Raw genomic sequence first — 15,000 nt, forward strand, 5'->3', positions numbered from 1 at the left:
TAATTTTAATATTATGCAGCTTCACATGAAATATTTTGTTAAGGACTCTTAGAAAACACATTTGCAAAACAACATAAGTTATATTCAGAGGACCTAGAGAACGTGGGGTCAGTTGTAAAGGTGGCTGCCTTCAATATAGGCCTAAAGTGCAGGGGGGAAATCCTGATTTGTGTTCATGATACGGCCCTCGGAGGACTTTTACGGCCCTTACGGATGAAATTGAAGTGGCCCTTCAGATGAAAAAGGTTCCCCACCCCTGGACTACACTGTACACATGTGAAGGACCCTCAAAGAACCCTCAGCTGGAGTGCGATTCTCGACAGCCTCCTTGCTAACTTAAGTTAGCTACTGACTTGGTTGCACTGCTACTATTTCCTATTGGAAATGATTGGAAAATGGGAGACGAAGTTGCTAAACGGTTAGCAACCATGCTTTCGAGAAACGGGGTCCTGATTTGTGGCAGAACATGAAAGAGAAAGGCGATGTCATGCCCCTATGCAGAGTAAGGCCCGGCCGATATATCGGGCCGATATTTAGCATTTTGGGGATATCTGTATCGGCCATACTTTCAATAAATTTCCACCGATAAGTTAACTTTCACAGCCCATTTTGCCGCTGTTTTGTTCTGAATTTATCTTCTATTCTGCTCTCCCCACTGTCCATGAGAGTTCATTATTACCTCCGCCAGGAGGTTATGTGATCGCCTGGGTTTGTGTGTGTTCTGTGTTTGTTGTCTGTGTTTGTTTGTTAGTTCGCTGCTATTCCACTGCCTGCCACAAGGTGCGCACGGTGAGCACTGAGCAGAGGCGTGCCTGCGCGTGTCTCAGCAAGGAACAGGGAGAGACTCTCTCCTTCGCCGCCAGCTCCAACACCAAGTGCATTTCAACTAAAAAGTTGTTCATCTGCAGGCAGCCTTCATCCGCAGGCAGTAACCAGTCCTGTCAAATGAATTACCACCGCTACCAAAAATATTCAATTTGTTATGTGTGACCTAGGCTATGTTACCATTGCTGGTGCGAGAAGGACAGTGACCATCCCCGCAGATCGTTTAGGTTCACAATGCTGTCGAATTAATTACGTTGTCAAAAAACATGGAAGTGATCGTGTAAGTTCACAATGTTGTTGTGGACTGTGACTTAGGTTCACAATCCTGTCGAATTAATTAAGATACCGTTGCCAAAATAATTTATGACTCTAGACCTACGTTCACAGTGCTGGTAAAATTCATTACATCCCCTTCGCTACATTTAAAGATAACCCCAAGTTGTTTGCGAGATGGACAGGGATCAGAAAGCCCGACAGCATGCATAATGGTCGAGCACCGGCATATATTCCACACGGGTGAGCCTGCGCCATTCTAAACAGTAAGGAACAGGGTGGGACTGTCTCCTTTGACGCCAGCTCCCACACCAGTGCTATCAACCTAAAAAGTTGCTCGTCAGCAGGCAGCCTAGCCCTAGGCTACACCCTCGTTGAAGTTAACAAACAATCATGTAAAATGAATTACCGCTGCCTAAAATATGTGTGAAGTGGAAGCGAATTGTTGCGAGATGGACAGTGACCACCGCAGATCATTTTGGTTGACAATGTCGAATTAATTGGGTACCATCGCCAAAAATATGGAATTTGTGGCTGTGTAAGTTCACAATGCTGGTCAAACACCCCCTTCACTAAATTTAAAACCAAGCCCAGTTGCGAGATAGAAATGGTGAAGAGTAATTTGAGGAATGCGGGGAAGCAAATGTCGCTTCAACCGACAGCGCCAAGAATAACCAGTGGCCCATGAGAATGATGCATAGCGTAGGCAAGAAAGGCCTTACCCTTCTGTAGTTGTTTCAGTTCTGTTGGTCAAAATCATTACATTCCCTTCATTAATTAGGCTACAGTCCTATCAGCGTGTGATCACAAGTTTTCAAAGCAGGTAGATTTTGCAAATGACTGAACTGACATGAGTGTGTCATTTTGAACGTTCTGACCAGTGTTGGGAATAACGGCGTTTAAATAAACGGCGTTACTAACGCCGTTACATTTTTCAGTAACGGGTAATCTAACTAATTATTCTTACTGTCAGTATAACGCCGTTACAATTTTATACACTCCGTTACTGCACGTTACAGGGTAGCCTATGCGTCGTCACCGTGCGTTCTATTACCAAAACCTCTCCATAAGGTCATATGGCCACGTTCGCCGCTGCCATTCACCCAGTAGAAGTCAGAAAGAGGGACAGAATGAGTGTGTGTGTGCTGCTTGGTGAACAGTGTTTGTCTGATCCCAGGATTATTGCGTTTGCGTCCGGGATAGGTGGCTACCTGCATCACCGGGGGCTGAATGGAGGGAGCGCAAGCTAACATTACCAGACCCACTTCTCTCACCCCTAATTCCTCCACCAATACCTGTATGGACACTACGACTGCATTCGCCACTACCACCGACTCACTTGAGATAGGATAAAGTCACCGAGTGAGTTTAAATGTGTGTGTGTGCTTAGAGAACATCCTTGCTTCGCATGTCGGCATCACTGCCTTCGGAAGTTTCGCCGCGGTAAACAAAGAGTGCTCGTCCGATCATTATCCTCCTCGTGAGATAAAAACGGTCCTTCAGAGTCAGAATAGGTAAATAACATGCTCAGAACTTCATCATGATTCAACTTCTCACTAACCACGATGAAATAGCTCGCTGATAGTTCGCTGATAACAACACAAACTCAACTCGCACGCTTCGAGACAAAGACGCAAAGTGGCTACTTCCGCATTTTGTGGTCGCGTCACAGGTCGCGTCTTTTACTGCTTCACGACTCTGTGAACTACAAAATGACGTAGCCTAATCGTAGTCTTGTTTGAAAGGGTAGCATTTAGTAATAATTAAAATGTAAATACTACATTTAGTAGTAATTTAAAGTTGGATTTAACATGCAAATTTTCAGTTGAATTTAAATAAGCCTATTATAATATGTTATTTTCTTTTATAAAAAAAAAAAATATATATTTTGTCCATCCAGTGGCTTTGGTTTATTATGTTGCAATAAATTGTTGTTTGTAACGTCACCTGTCTTTACCGTCCTTCTCTATGTGGTTTATGAAACATGGTCGGGGGGCGAGTAACGCAATAGTTACTTTTACTGGTAACTAGTTACTTTGATACCGGAGTAACCCAGGAAGTAACTCAGTTACTTTTTTGGAGAAGTAACTAGTAACTAGTAAATAGTTACTTTTTCAAAGTAACTTGCCCAACACTGGTTATGACAGGAATATAGTATGTGATCTCGGAGCACTTTTCTAGTTATAACTAAATATATGTGTATAGAGGCTATAATAAAAAAATATATTTCGTAACATTTTATTATGAACAATATTTGTTTATCGGTTGCACATATCGGTTATCGGCCTCCCATTTCCATAAATATCTGTATCGGCCCTGAAAAAAACATATCGGTCGGGCCCTAATGCAGAGAAGGCAATGCGAACAGTAATCATGACTAAAAAACGGATTATAGATTCCGAACAGGTTCATATTCCGAATGCCGCATTGTGGTTACAGGAATACCTGGAATACACTAGTCTTTTTACAATCAGGGACCTACTGTATATGCAGGGTTCCCACACCTTTTTCATGAACAAATTCAAGCACTTTTCAAGCACCTTCAAGCACCAAATTTTCAGTTTTCCAGCACCTTTAACATGTCGCGGGAAGGGGGTGTGGGGGTCCTACCCCAGGAAATTTTGTGTTTTTATGAAGCAACTTCCTGCATTCTAATCGAAATTCTGAGGTAGTGAGATGTCAGATGGGATTTACCATTCGACACCCTAAAATTGATGTACCTGAACAATTTATTTCTATTATTTGGCTTACTGAGTTTGACTTGACAGAAATTTCAAGCATTTTCAAGCACTTCACCTAAAATTCAAGCATTTTCACAACCTTGAAATCACTTAATTGAAATTCAAGCATTTTCAAGGAATTCAAACACCAGTGGGAACCCTGTGTATGGGTTCATCAGAGAATCAAGGGGTTCCCCCACAGTGCAGACCGAGGGTGCTTTGAGGAACCTTGTAATTTGTACAGTGCAACCTGTGAAATGGAAGCTTATAAAACATGTGTTCTTAGCCACAGCTATGTTATGGGGTTGTGAGGAGGAAAGCTCGCTCGTTTTGTTTTGTTTTTCTTTCTGGGAAACATATCTTCTCGTCACCAAAACAGACACGTCTGTCAACACAGAGGTCACGGTGAGGCAAAACACTGCAGGGCGAGCGACAGCGATGACTAGTGCAATGTGGACTTTTATCACACATTCATTCACACATTTTTATCTCTGCGTAATTGCGTTTTAATCTTAGCTGAGAAAAGACAGGCTGATAAGGACCGTCAAGAGACTGGTTTCTAGTTGGCAAGCCTCTGTACCATGGGCAGTAGAGCTTTCAGTTGCTCCCAAACTTTGGAACTCTCTTCCTGGTGACATTCATGATATCAACTCTGAAAAGAAAACCTACCTGTTCCAGTTAGCTTGTTCTCTTGAACTACAATGTTACAATAACCTTGAGTGTTTAGGAAGGCGCTTCCAAATAAAATGTATTATTAAAAATGGGTCAGAGAAAGGAATCTGAACAAAACAAAAAAATCAAGTGACAACAGCCTTGTAGAGTCAGCATCATGTCTATGCATTGTTTGTTATCGATATGAAAAAAGTAGCTATCCAAAAAAAGTTATCCTTATTAGTAGTTATTCAAAAGAGTCTGCATGAAAGGGAGATGCCGCCACAGCTGGATACGGTTTGGCCATATTTGAAAAGAAATCACATGTTTTCTTTTTCCACTCCATATATTTGTCCAGTGAAACATCACTCTCTTCGTATTTCCCCAAGGGCCAACATCTGTTTTTGTACGACGATGCTTTGCTGCACATTCCACTTGAAATCAGTGCCTACCCACTTCAGCTGATAATGGTAGCGTTAACAGCATAGTCTGCTTTAACTGAATTCTGAGTTTCTGTTACCAAGACTACAGCAGAGGGTCATTCTGGATCCAGAATTTTCAGAGGTATTCTAATGACAAGCCGTTTCCATGGGCCCCTTATGACACCAAGACATGAGCTGCAGCCAAGCAAAGCTCTATTGTCTCAGAGCGCCCATAAAAACCTCTCAGTCACGCCAGCAAACACAAACACACACTTTCTCTCGCTCCCTCGCTCCCTCTCTCATTGAAAGACAGATTTGAAAACACATAAGCAGATTTGCTAACTTGGAGATATTCTCTCTCACACACACACATACTCACACACACACAAGCAGATTTGCCAACACACACACTAAGGGAGAGAAGAGAAGGCTTTCCCTGCTCTCGATCCCAACACTATTCAGTGGAGGGTCTGGTTACGGGGCCATGGTTACGGGGCCATGGTTACGGGGCCATGGTTATGGGGCCATGGTTACGGGGCCATGGTTATGGGGCCATGGTTACGGGGGCCATGGTTATGGGGCCATGGTGAGTGAGTGCAGACTGCAGCCAGCGGTTTCCACAAGACCCACAGGAAACGCTCAGGAGAGACTGCCTCGTCCACACACACACACACACGCACGCACACACACACGCACACACACACACACACACACACACACGTGTGTACACAAGCACACACAAGAACACACACGCGCACACACACACGCTCACACACAGCCTCTGCTATTCTCCCTCATGCATGCACACACACATGCACAGCCTCTGCTACTCTCTCTCCCTCTCACTCACACACACACACACACACACACACACACACACACACACACACACACACACACACACACACACACACACACACACACACACACACACACACACACTCAGCTGAGATGATTCTGCCTCTACTGCAAGTCTTACTCTTGCTTGGTCCTCCACAGCCCACAGGATGACTACAGCAGTCTTGCACACTAAAGCAGTGTTTCCCAACCAGGGGTACGTGTACCACTAGGGGTACGCGAGCACACCTCAGGGGGTACGCGGAAAAATGTGATAACGACAATTGAATAGAGTATAGTCATACTGGGATAAAGGAATATATAGAGAGCATGTGATAGGGGGTACTCGTGGTACAACAATAAGGCTTAGGGGTACGCGAGTCAGAAAAGGTTGGGAAACACTGCACTGGAGCGAGCACTTATATTACTCAGGGCCCCGTTTGAAGTTCATGTTTTAGCGATAAACCGTACGGAAGGCTCTTACACCTTGGAGTGCCAGCTGCTGACTCAGAGATGTGTTATCAGAAGAGCCGTGTAGCAGTTTTCACTCTCAAAGCAAAACAAAAACTGTGCCACACGCACAGGACTCTCATTTGATAACGTTGTACTGTTTGTGTTGTGTTTCGCTTCTCGTGAAATGACCCACATGGATGTTAAAATAAACAGTGAAGTTTGACTTTTTTTGGTCTTTTGACTTCATTTTTATGATACAGTAGGACAGTGAAGGAGTGACAGGAACTTAGCGAGTGGAGAGAGAGAGTCGGGGAAGGGTCGGCAAAGGAGTCGGGCCACAATCGAACCCGGGTCAGCTGCAGAGCGGACGACTGCTCTACCGTTAGCGCCACGGTTGGGCTGCACAATTAATCGCAAATAATCGAAAATCGTGATAAAATCGTGAAATCGAAGTCGTGACTTCAATCGTGATTTAATCGTGGCAATAGTGACCTACCTTTGAGAGCGTCCTTGAAGCCAGAACATACTGACAGGCTGGTGTTTCTGGCCAGAAATCTGTCCACCAACGTTTCATGCTATAGCCTTTACATAATTATTACGATTAATTTTATTTTGCTCAACCCGTATATAATTAATTCTTGGTTATGTTTCATTTTCAAAAAAATCTAGTGATTACGATTTTGACCAAAATAATTCCAATTGGTTACTCGCTTACTCGCCTCGCTCGAAGATAAAATATTTTCACATCGCATCACTTGTACAGTACTCGCCTACTCGCCTGCGAGTCTCGCTGGAGCACATCGACACTCTATTGACTTCATTCGCTGAGCGAGTAACTAGCGACATGTGTGTACAGCCCTTTAGACTTAATGGTTTGAACAGGCAGTCGAGACTCTGGAGACATCGCTCAGTGCTGCCAGCTGGTTTCATGGCTTCGCTAAAGACCAAAGACGAGAGAGACTGATCAACTTTCCATAGCAGCGGGCTGCGGTGACGACACACACTCATAAACAACCCTGTCTGTCAAACACAGACAGACACATACACAGCGCACACACACACACACACTCTCCCTGACCGGTCCAGAGTTTCTGTCTCTCTGTGTCTCTTTCTGCGTCTCTCTCTCTCTCACACACACACACACACACACACACACACACACACACACACAGACACACACACACACACACACACACACACACACACACGCACACACACACACACACACACACACACACACACACACACACACACACACACACACACACACACACACTTCAGCGTGTGAGCAATGATGGAAAATTGAGTCTATAACAGCAAAATTAGTGGAGAGCGGGGAGACCCACGCAAAGCAATAGCGCCGCAGGAAAGGACAACATGAGTGTTTGTTTACGGTACAAGAGTTCACTGAACCGCCGAGTAGAAGGGCAGATTTCCAATTCCAGCATCTATTCCCTATGGGGAGCCTCATAGCCAGTGTTGCCAGATGTGTCTGACCAAATCCCGCCCAAAAGGTTCTCAAAAACCGCCAAAATGCGCTAAATTCCGCCCAAATTCAACAAATTACATTGACTTCTATAGGCCCAAAACGGCTTAAAAAAACGCCAAATGGCCAATTTCTCCCGTTGTTATCCGCCGACGCTCATCCCAAGTAGCCCAATTGGGCGGGCATCTGCCCAATCTGGCAACACTGCTCATAGCCCTCAGCAGAGCCCTAAACTTCCTCTCGATAACTCCATGTACTAACGTTACATTCCAGAATGCGGTCCCAAAACAACTCACAGTTGGTTCATAATACTATACTACATAATACATAATACTAATCCATTCAGATTATTGTGTGTTAGTTAACATTTTCCTTGATAATTGAGGAAAACCTTTAAAAAAATACTTCCCTCTCCCTGGCTCTGTGTAAATTCCAGAATGTAATCGATTCTAAATGTGTTTGTGTTTGTTTTCCATTAGGGGTTTGTGTGCATTACTTTTTTTTGATAATTGAGAAACAAATGTTCAAGCAGAAAAGACAAATATTCCATTTAAAAGCGATTAAATGCACCTAAACTTCCACTCAAAAGCTTCAAAAAAATTCCTAAATAGCTCACAGCTCACATAATACAGTATGTGTTTATTGATGTTTGTTTTTTTTCCATCAGGGGTTTGTGAGCATTGCATATTTCTTCATAATTGGAAAAGATCGTTGAGTGGAAAAGATAGAATGTTCAAGAGCCAATCAAAACACACCGTTTCCTCCCGTGCCCCTGAGGCAGAGTTGCCGATTGGTCGATGAAGTGTGTATCGCTTGCTCCAAAGTACTTGAAGGGTATTTATTTTTTCTGTGCAGTTCATATTGACTGAGTGAGGACTCTGGACCATTCTAGAATTATTTTGAGCAGCACAGAATGCTTAACTTTGGGACCATAAGGGGCAATACGTTTCAACATGAAATTCTACGTGACATTCAGAGCTCTAAATTAACACCAGCCAACCGACCAAATGCTGGTGAAATTTAAGTTTGTCTAATGGAAAAGACCAATATACTGTACCAGACACTGTCTTGGACCCATTAGTGAGTGTTTTTTTTGGCTGATTAGTCAACAAGAATTTTCATAGTCGACTAATCTTTTCATTTAATTCAATGCTTTTTTACTTACTTTACTAATGTTTTTTTGTATATTATTGAAACCTAAAATTGCCCAGCACGTTTGAATTGGACGTTGTCTCTCGGAGTAAATAAGCTACTATCATGATTTTAAGCTCATTGTGAGCTCAGGGACCTAATTTTAACGGTTTCTTTCTTTTACATCTACTAGCCTTTTTGGCTGGTGAGGAAAAAAAAGTTAAATGTAGAGCCCTGGTAACATTCATCATCCATTACGGGGTCTTAGGGCTACAATTTATTGACCCAAGACAGGAAATTCTGATTTCCTAACTACAGTCAGTTCAATCCTATTATCCTCTCATCTCCCAATGGAAAACAACAGACCGGTACATGTGCTTCTCTTTTCCAGACTCTTTTCCCCATATGATAACCCCGTGTTACCCCTTCTCCTTACACATTCCAATCTTGATTTATGGACGTGTTATAATTCCATGCTGTCAGACCTCAGGGGTTAAACCCCGAAAGCCATCATCGCACATGTGTGCAAGTCACATGGAGGAGCACACACACACCGAGAAACAAAGAAGCAGACATGTGTACCATGTACACCACTACACACACACACACACACACACTCACACACACACACACAGAAACAAAGAAACAGACATGTGCACCATGTACACCAACACACACACACATATGGTACGTACACATGCGCGCACGCGCGCACACACACACACACACACACACACACTTCCTTCAACAAAGCAGGCTTTTTACTTTTCCATGTAGCACCAGGGTGAGAAGAGGAGAGCCAGACTGCCCTTACCTTTGAGAACCTGCGCCCCACATAGCTGAGAATCGCCTCGGACACCTGCAGATGAATGTGCAGCAGAACCGCCTCACGTTCCGCAGAAGAACATTCTGCAGAAGAACATTCCAGAAGGTTCCAGAACCTCTTCCCTCTGCTGGTGCTGGTGCTGCTTCTGCTGCTGCTGCTGTTGCTGCTTTTGCAAGCGCGTTCACAAGCAACGGCATCGCACGCCATCTTGGACATGTGACCCGCGAGCAGCATCCTCTCGACGGCGCGGGCGCCGGGGCACACCATGCGCCGCACGCTCTGGTTGTTCTTCTGGTACCTCCGCACCAGCACCGTCGATCGTTCGCGCTTCTGCCGCACAAACTCGCTGTCCGACAGCGACAGTGACGCCGACGACGACGTCGCGACACCCCCGCCACCATCCTCCACCCCCCCACTGCGGGCTCCTCCAATCAGGGACGAGCTCTGGGCCTTCACCAGGCACTTGGGTCGCGGTCGGCGCCGGTCCAGGCGTTCCAGGCTGCTGGAGTAGCCGTTCTTCAGGCAGTGGCCGCAGCGCACGTTGGTCTTGCTCTCCAGGTTGAACAGCGCGGGGCGGCGCAGGGACCGTTGGAGCACGGCCACGGGCAGGCTGCTTCTCCTCAGGCCCAGTCGCCCACCACCACCACCACCACCGGCGGCGGCGGCCATGACCCCTTTCCTCCCCCCTTCCTCCTCATCCTCGTCTTCCTCTGGACGTCCGTCTGATTCACTGCCCAGCAGGCGGCACAGGGAGTTGGCCGAGCCGCTCAGCCCAGACGCAGACGCGTCGTGCGCGTGGTGGCGGGCACATTCGGGCGACGAGTCCCCGGACTCTTGTTGATACCTGCCGAGGAGCAGAGGAGGCCGCGGTGACGGCCGGTACATGGTGGGACTCCCCGCTGGAGAGACGGACCGCTCCGAGTCATTACTCGTCCTTCTTCTTCTTTGCCCCACATCGAGAGGCGATTCCACCTCCTCACCAGAGGTGGCGCTAGAACGTCTCTGTTGTTGTGGACTGTGCACATCCGTGCGTTCGTCGGGTGTATTATTATTATTAGTATTAGCCAGCGGAGACTGCCTCGGCCTGCAGAGGTAGCACCCCAACAGCCCAGCAGGGGGGCTTATGGGAGACACCAGCGACCCCTTCCTCCTGTGTTTACTTCCTCCGGCTGCTGCATTACGCTGCTGTGGACAGCAGGGCGGCGACGTCGTGGGACTTCCAGGCACAGGCACGGGGGCCCAGCTGTGACTGCGCCTGTGGCCCAATTTGGAAGCAGGCGGGTGGGCCGCCGCCGCCGCAGGCGAGCACCTCCCCTGTTGACCCCCACGACCCCCTCCGCCGACGCCGACCACCGTGGCTTTATCCAGCTCTCCTCCAGAGGCGGCCATGATTAGAACTCCAGCGGGGTGGTTGTTGTCGTGGTGATTGTGGTTGTTGCTGCTGTTGTTGTGACCATCGTTCCAGCTACTAGCACTACAGTCCTTCATATCATAGAGGGGAGGAGGAGGGGTTATATTCTAGCTGATCTGCCTGCTGCTATTGGCCAATTGAGCAGTCAATCAAATCAGGGGCAGGGACATCGTCATGGTAAACTGAAGGTAGTCGGTCAGTGAGTGAGTGGTGGTGACCGGGGTGATGAAAGGGTGAAGAGGCACGGAGTAAATCCTTTTTGGGGAGAGTGGAATGATATGATCTCCAACTGCAGTAGGAGGAACTGGTCTGAGATCCAGCAGGATCCAGTCAGGAGCTAGTCATAGCTGATCAGACCTGAAGAGACAGAGAAAGAGACAGAAAAAGAGAAAGAGAAACAGACAGAAAAAGAGACAGAAAAAGAGAAAGAGACAGAGAAAGAGACAGAGAAAGAGAAAGAGAAAGAGAAAGAGAAAGAGAAAGAGAAAGAGAGAAAAAAAATAAGAGAACAAAAATTAGGGGTGGCATAGGAGGTTACCATTAGTGATAGATGGTCTCCATTTCAACACTGAAACTCACATGGATGATTGAATGATGACAGACACCATAGACATAGAGGTATGTCTACTACAGACACGTTTACTCAGGTACAACGTTTCGACTCAACAGGGTCTTCATCAGGCATGTTAATGTGGGTAGGAGGAGGTGTCATTTTAAATAGTCTCTGTTCCGGTGAGTGCAGGTCAGGTGGATAGGGTGCATCATTACCCAGAGACGCAGTAAGTAATGTGGTAAAATTGAATAGTCTCTTAATTTTAATTGAGTAATGAGATTGTATTTTATTCCACATGTTTTATCTATCTATCTTTTATCTGCACACACAAACACATATATATATATTTATTCTTTATTGTGTTGACTGTGATGTGTGCTTGTCTTGTTTGTCCTTGTGCGTCCTTATGCCACCACCAAAGCAAATTTAGTCTAAAGGTGCCGGTATGCTTGCTGCGAGCTGTAAATTACGCGCGTCACCGAGAGCATATGCTTGCTTGACCAAGACGCAAAATACTGGCGGTATCATCCAGGGGGCAGAGAGCACGCAACATTGGGATGTGGAAATTGGGAACACAGATGGCAAGGAAAACAACAAAACAAAAAGAGGGACTCCCTGAGCAAGGAAAGAATACTGCTACTACTCCTGTATGTGCATGCTCCTTTTTCAAAGTGCAACAAGGAAGTATGATCACAAATGTTTGAAATTTTGGACAAACTCAATGAGACGCTCTTAAAAGTTGCTGCCATTGTCGTTTTCATATCAAGCACACGTGTGGAACTGCGCAGTCTTTCTTACGATCGCCCCCAGCGAGTTTGAAGATATTGCACCTGACGCACGCATTTGGCTGCCGTATCCAACGTGCGCGAAATTGACATTAAATACGCATGTTAACGCGTTCATGAACGAATCGGGCACGCGCTCGCGTATCCTGCAGCAAGCATACCGGCACCTTAAGACTCCACCCTCTAGTCATAGGCAAGACATGGGTTCATAAAGACACTTCTACTTCTACTCTTTCCACTATCAGATACGCCTTTGTCCTGCACCTAGCCTCAGAGAGGTGGGATGGGCATACTCTTTTACTCTTGAAGACATTACAGACACATTGACATGAGTAAAAAATGTATGTTAACGTACATAAAAATGTGTGTATATGTGCATTAACAATGTCAATGTGACACAATGTGACACTATGCATCCCCTCCAATGGCAATGCATGAAACACACATCAAGTGTCACAAATTTATCAACACATTTCGCGTAGCCTCTGGATGCATGGATTGTGTAAGAGAAGAAGGAAAAATCCGCACACAGGGGGCGCTGTGGCGCAGCACGCCAAGCCTCGGGGACCCCGGTTCGAGTCCAATCCTCCCCTGTCTCTCTGTCCCATTCGCTTCCTGTAACCATCTTCGACTGTCCTGTCAAATAAAGGCATAAAAGCCCCTAAAATATATATATATATATAAAAAAAAATATATATATATATATATATATATAAATATATTTTTTATATATATTTTTTTTAATCTGCACACTGTTGCTGCTCACCTGCTCAATATATATATATACAAAAATATATATATATTTTTTTTTTTTTAATCTGCACACTGTTGCTGCTCACCGATTTATTAAACACAACGCTTCGAACCGTTGTGTTGAATAAATCGGTGAGCAGCAACAGTGTGCGGATTTTTCCTTCTTCTTGTATTTACACGTCTTTGTTAGATCCAGCACCTGTTTTACTGGATGCGCGCTCAGTGGTGTAGTCTACTTTTTCATGGTGGGTAAACTGTATATTTGAGCATTTTTTTGAAGCGGGTATACTGTATACATACAGTATACCCGCTTCAAAAAAATGCTCAAATATACAGTTTACCCATCCATATATATATATTTGTGCTATTCAAAATAATGGATCAATCAATTTTAAGTGGGTATACTGAAATCCCTGAAATTTAGAAGTGGGTATACTCCGTAGACTACACCACTGGTGTGTGCGCTCATCCCTTACCCTACTTATGGATTGTGTAAGACCCCTATGACGAACACACTGGCACCAGATGTCTCTGTTTTCATTTCATCTCTTTGCCATCAGAAATCTCCATGTCTCCATCAGAAATCACCCCCTACAGGGGGCGCTGTGGCGCAGCGCACTAAGCCCCCCCCACATTTGGGCTTGCATGCCCACGTGGACCCCAGTTCGAGTCTGGCCGGGGTCATTTCCCGATCCCACCCCGTCTCACGGTCCCACTCGCTTCCTGTCACCATCTCAGACTGTTCTATCAAATAAAGGCATTAAAAGCCCCTAAAAATATATATTTTTAAAAAAGAAAAAAAAAAAGAAATCACACCCTATGACGAACAAGCTGGCACTTCATCTCTCTGTTTTCATTGAAGCCATCAGAAATCATCATTGTGTGTCCTTGTGGCGGCTGCTGTTTAGGGTACAGGGTGAGCTGATATCTCGAGGTTTACAATAAACACTTTCCCAGGCTGTGTTGACTCTCCTCACAGTCTGGTGGTGCTCATAGACGCCAGTCTTTGCGGAAACACATAACTTACTGCGCACACTCTCAAAGTTCAGCAGTTGTGGACGAGACAAAGGTAGTACTCCAGGAGAGGCCTGGGTCTAATGCAGGGGTGGGGAACCTATGTCTCGAGGGCCGTTTGCGGCCCTTGAGGCTGTTTTATCCGGCCCCTGATGGAGCTTTAATGTTATGCAGCTTCACATGAAATATGACATATTTTGTAAAGGAGACTTAGAAAATACATTTGCAATACAATTAAGTTATATTCAGGAGGCCTATAGAAGGTGGAGTCTGTTTTAAAGCTGGCTGCCTTCAATATCGGCCTAAAGCGCAGGGGGAAATACTTGTTTTGGTTCATAATGCGGCCCTCAGAGGACTTTTATGGCCCTCGGATGAATTTGAAGTGGCCCTTTGAATGAAAAAGGTTCCCCACCCCTGGTCTAATGTCACAGAGGAGCATAGCAGAAATACTGTAGCCACCTTGAGCTAACTATTACATACACACAGGATTAGAGAAGTGTATCTACACAGCAGACAAGTTTAGCATTTTGCACACACACACACACACACGCGCGCGCGCGCGCGCACACACGCACATGCACACGCACGCACACGCACGCACATGCACGCACACGCGCACCCAGGCACGCACACACACACACGCACACACACACGCACACAGGCACACGCACACGCACACGCACGCGCACACGCACACGCACAGGCACAGGCACACGCACGCATGCACGCACGCACGCACGCACGCACACACACACACACACGCACACGCGCACCCAGGCACGCACACACACACACACGCACACACACACGCACACAGGCACACGCAAACACACACACACACACAAACGCGCACACACACA

General features: G+C 45.8%; 1 protein-coding gene across 1 annotated transcript in view; it reads right to left on the minus strand.

The window, feature by feature from the left end:
• The window catches only part of plce1 (phospholipase C, epsilon 1), a 212,341-nt gene that overhangs the window by 182,678 nt on the left and 14,663 nt on the right, over nt 1-15,000 (minus strand). The window contains exon 2 of the mRNA XM_063221000.1: nt 9,613-11,392. Within this exon, the coding sequence (XP_063077070.1) occupies nt 9,613-11,112 (1,500 nt within the window). The 5' untranslated portion in view covers nt 11,113-11,392. The remainder of the gene's footprint in view (nt 1-9,612; nt 11,393-15,000) is intronic.

The sequence above is a fragment of the Engraulis encrasicolus genome, chromosome 17, assembly GCF_034702125.1.
Source record: "Engraulis encrasicolus isolate BLACKSEA-1 chromosome 17, IST_EnEncr_1.0, whole genome shotgun sequence".
In the NCBI taxonomy this organism is placed as follows: domain Eukaryota; kingdom Metazoa; phylum Chordata; class Actinopteri; order Clupeiformes; family Engraulidae; genus Engraulis; species Engraulis encrasicolus.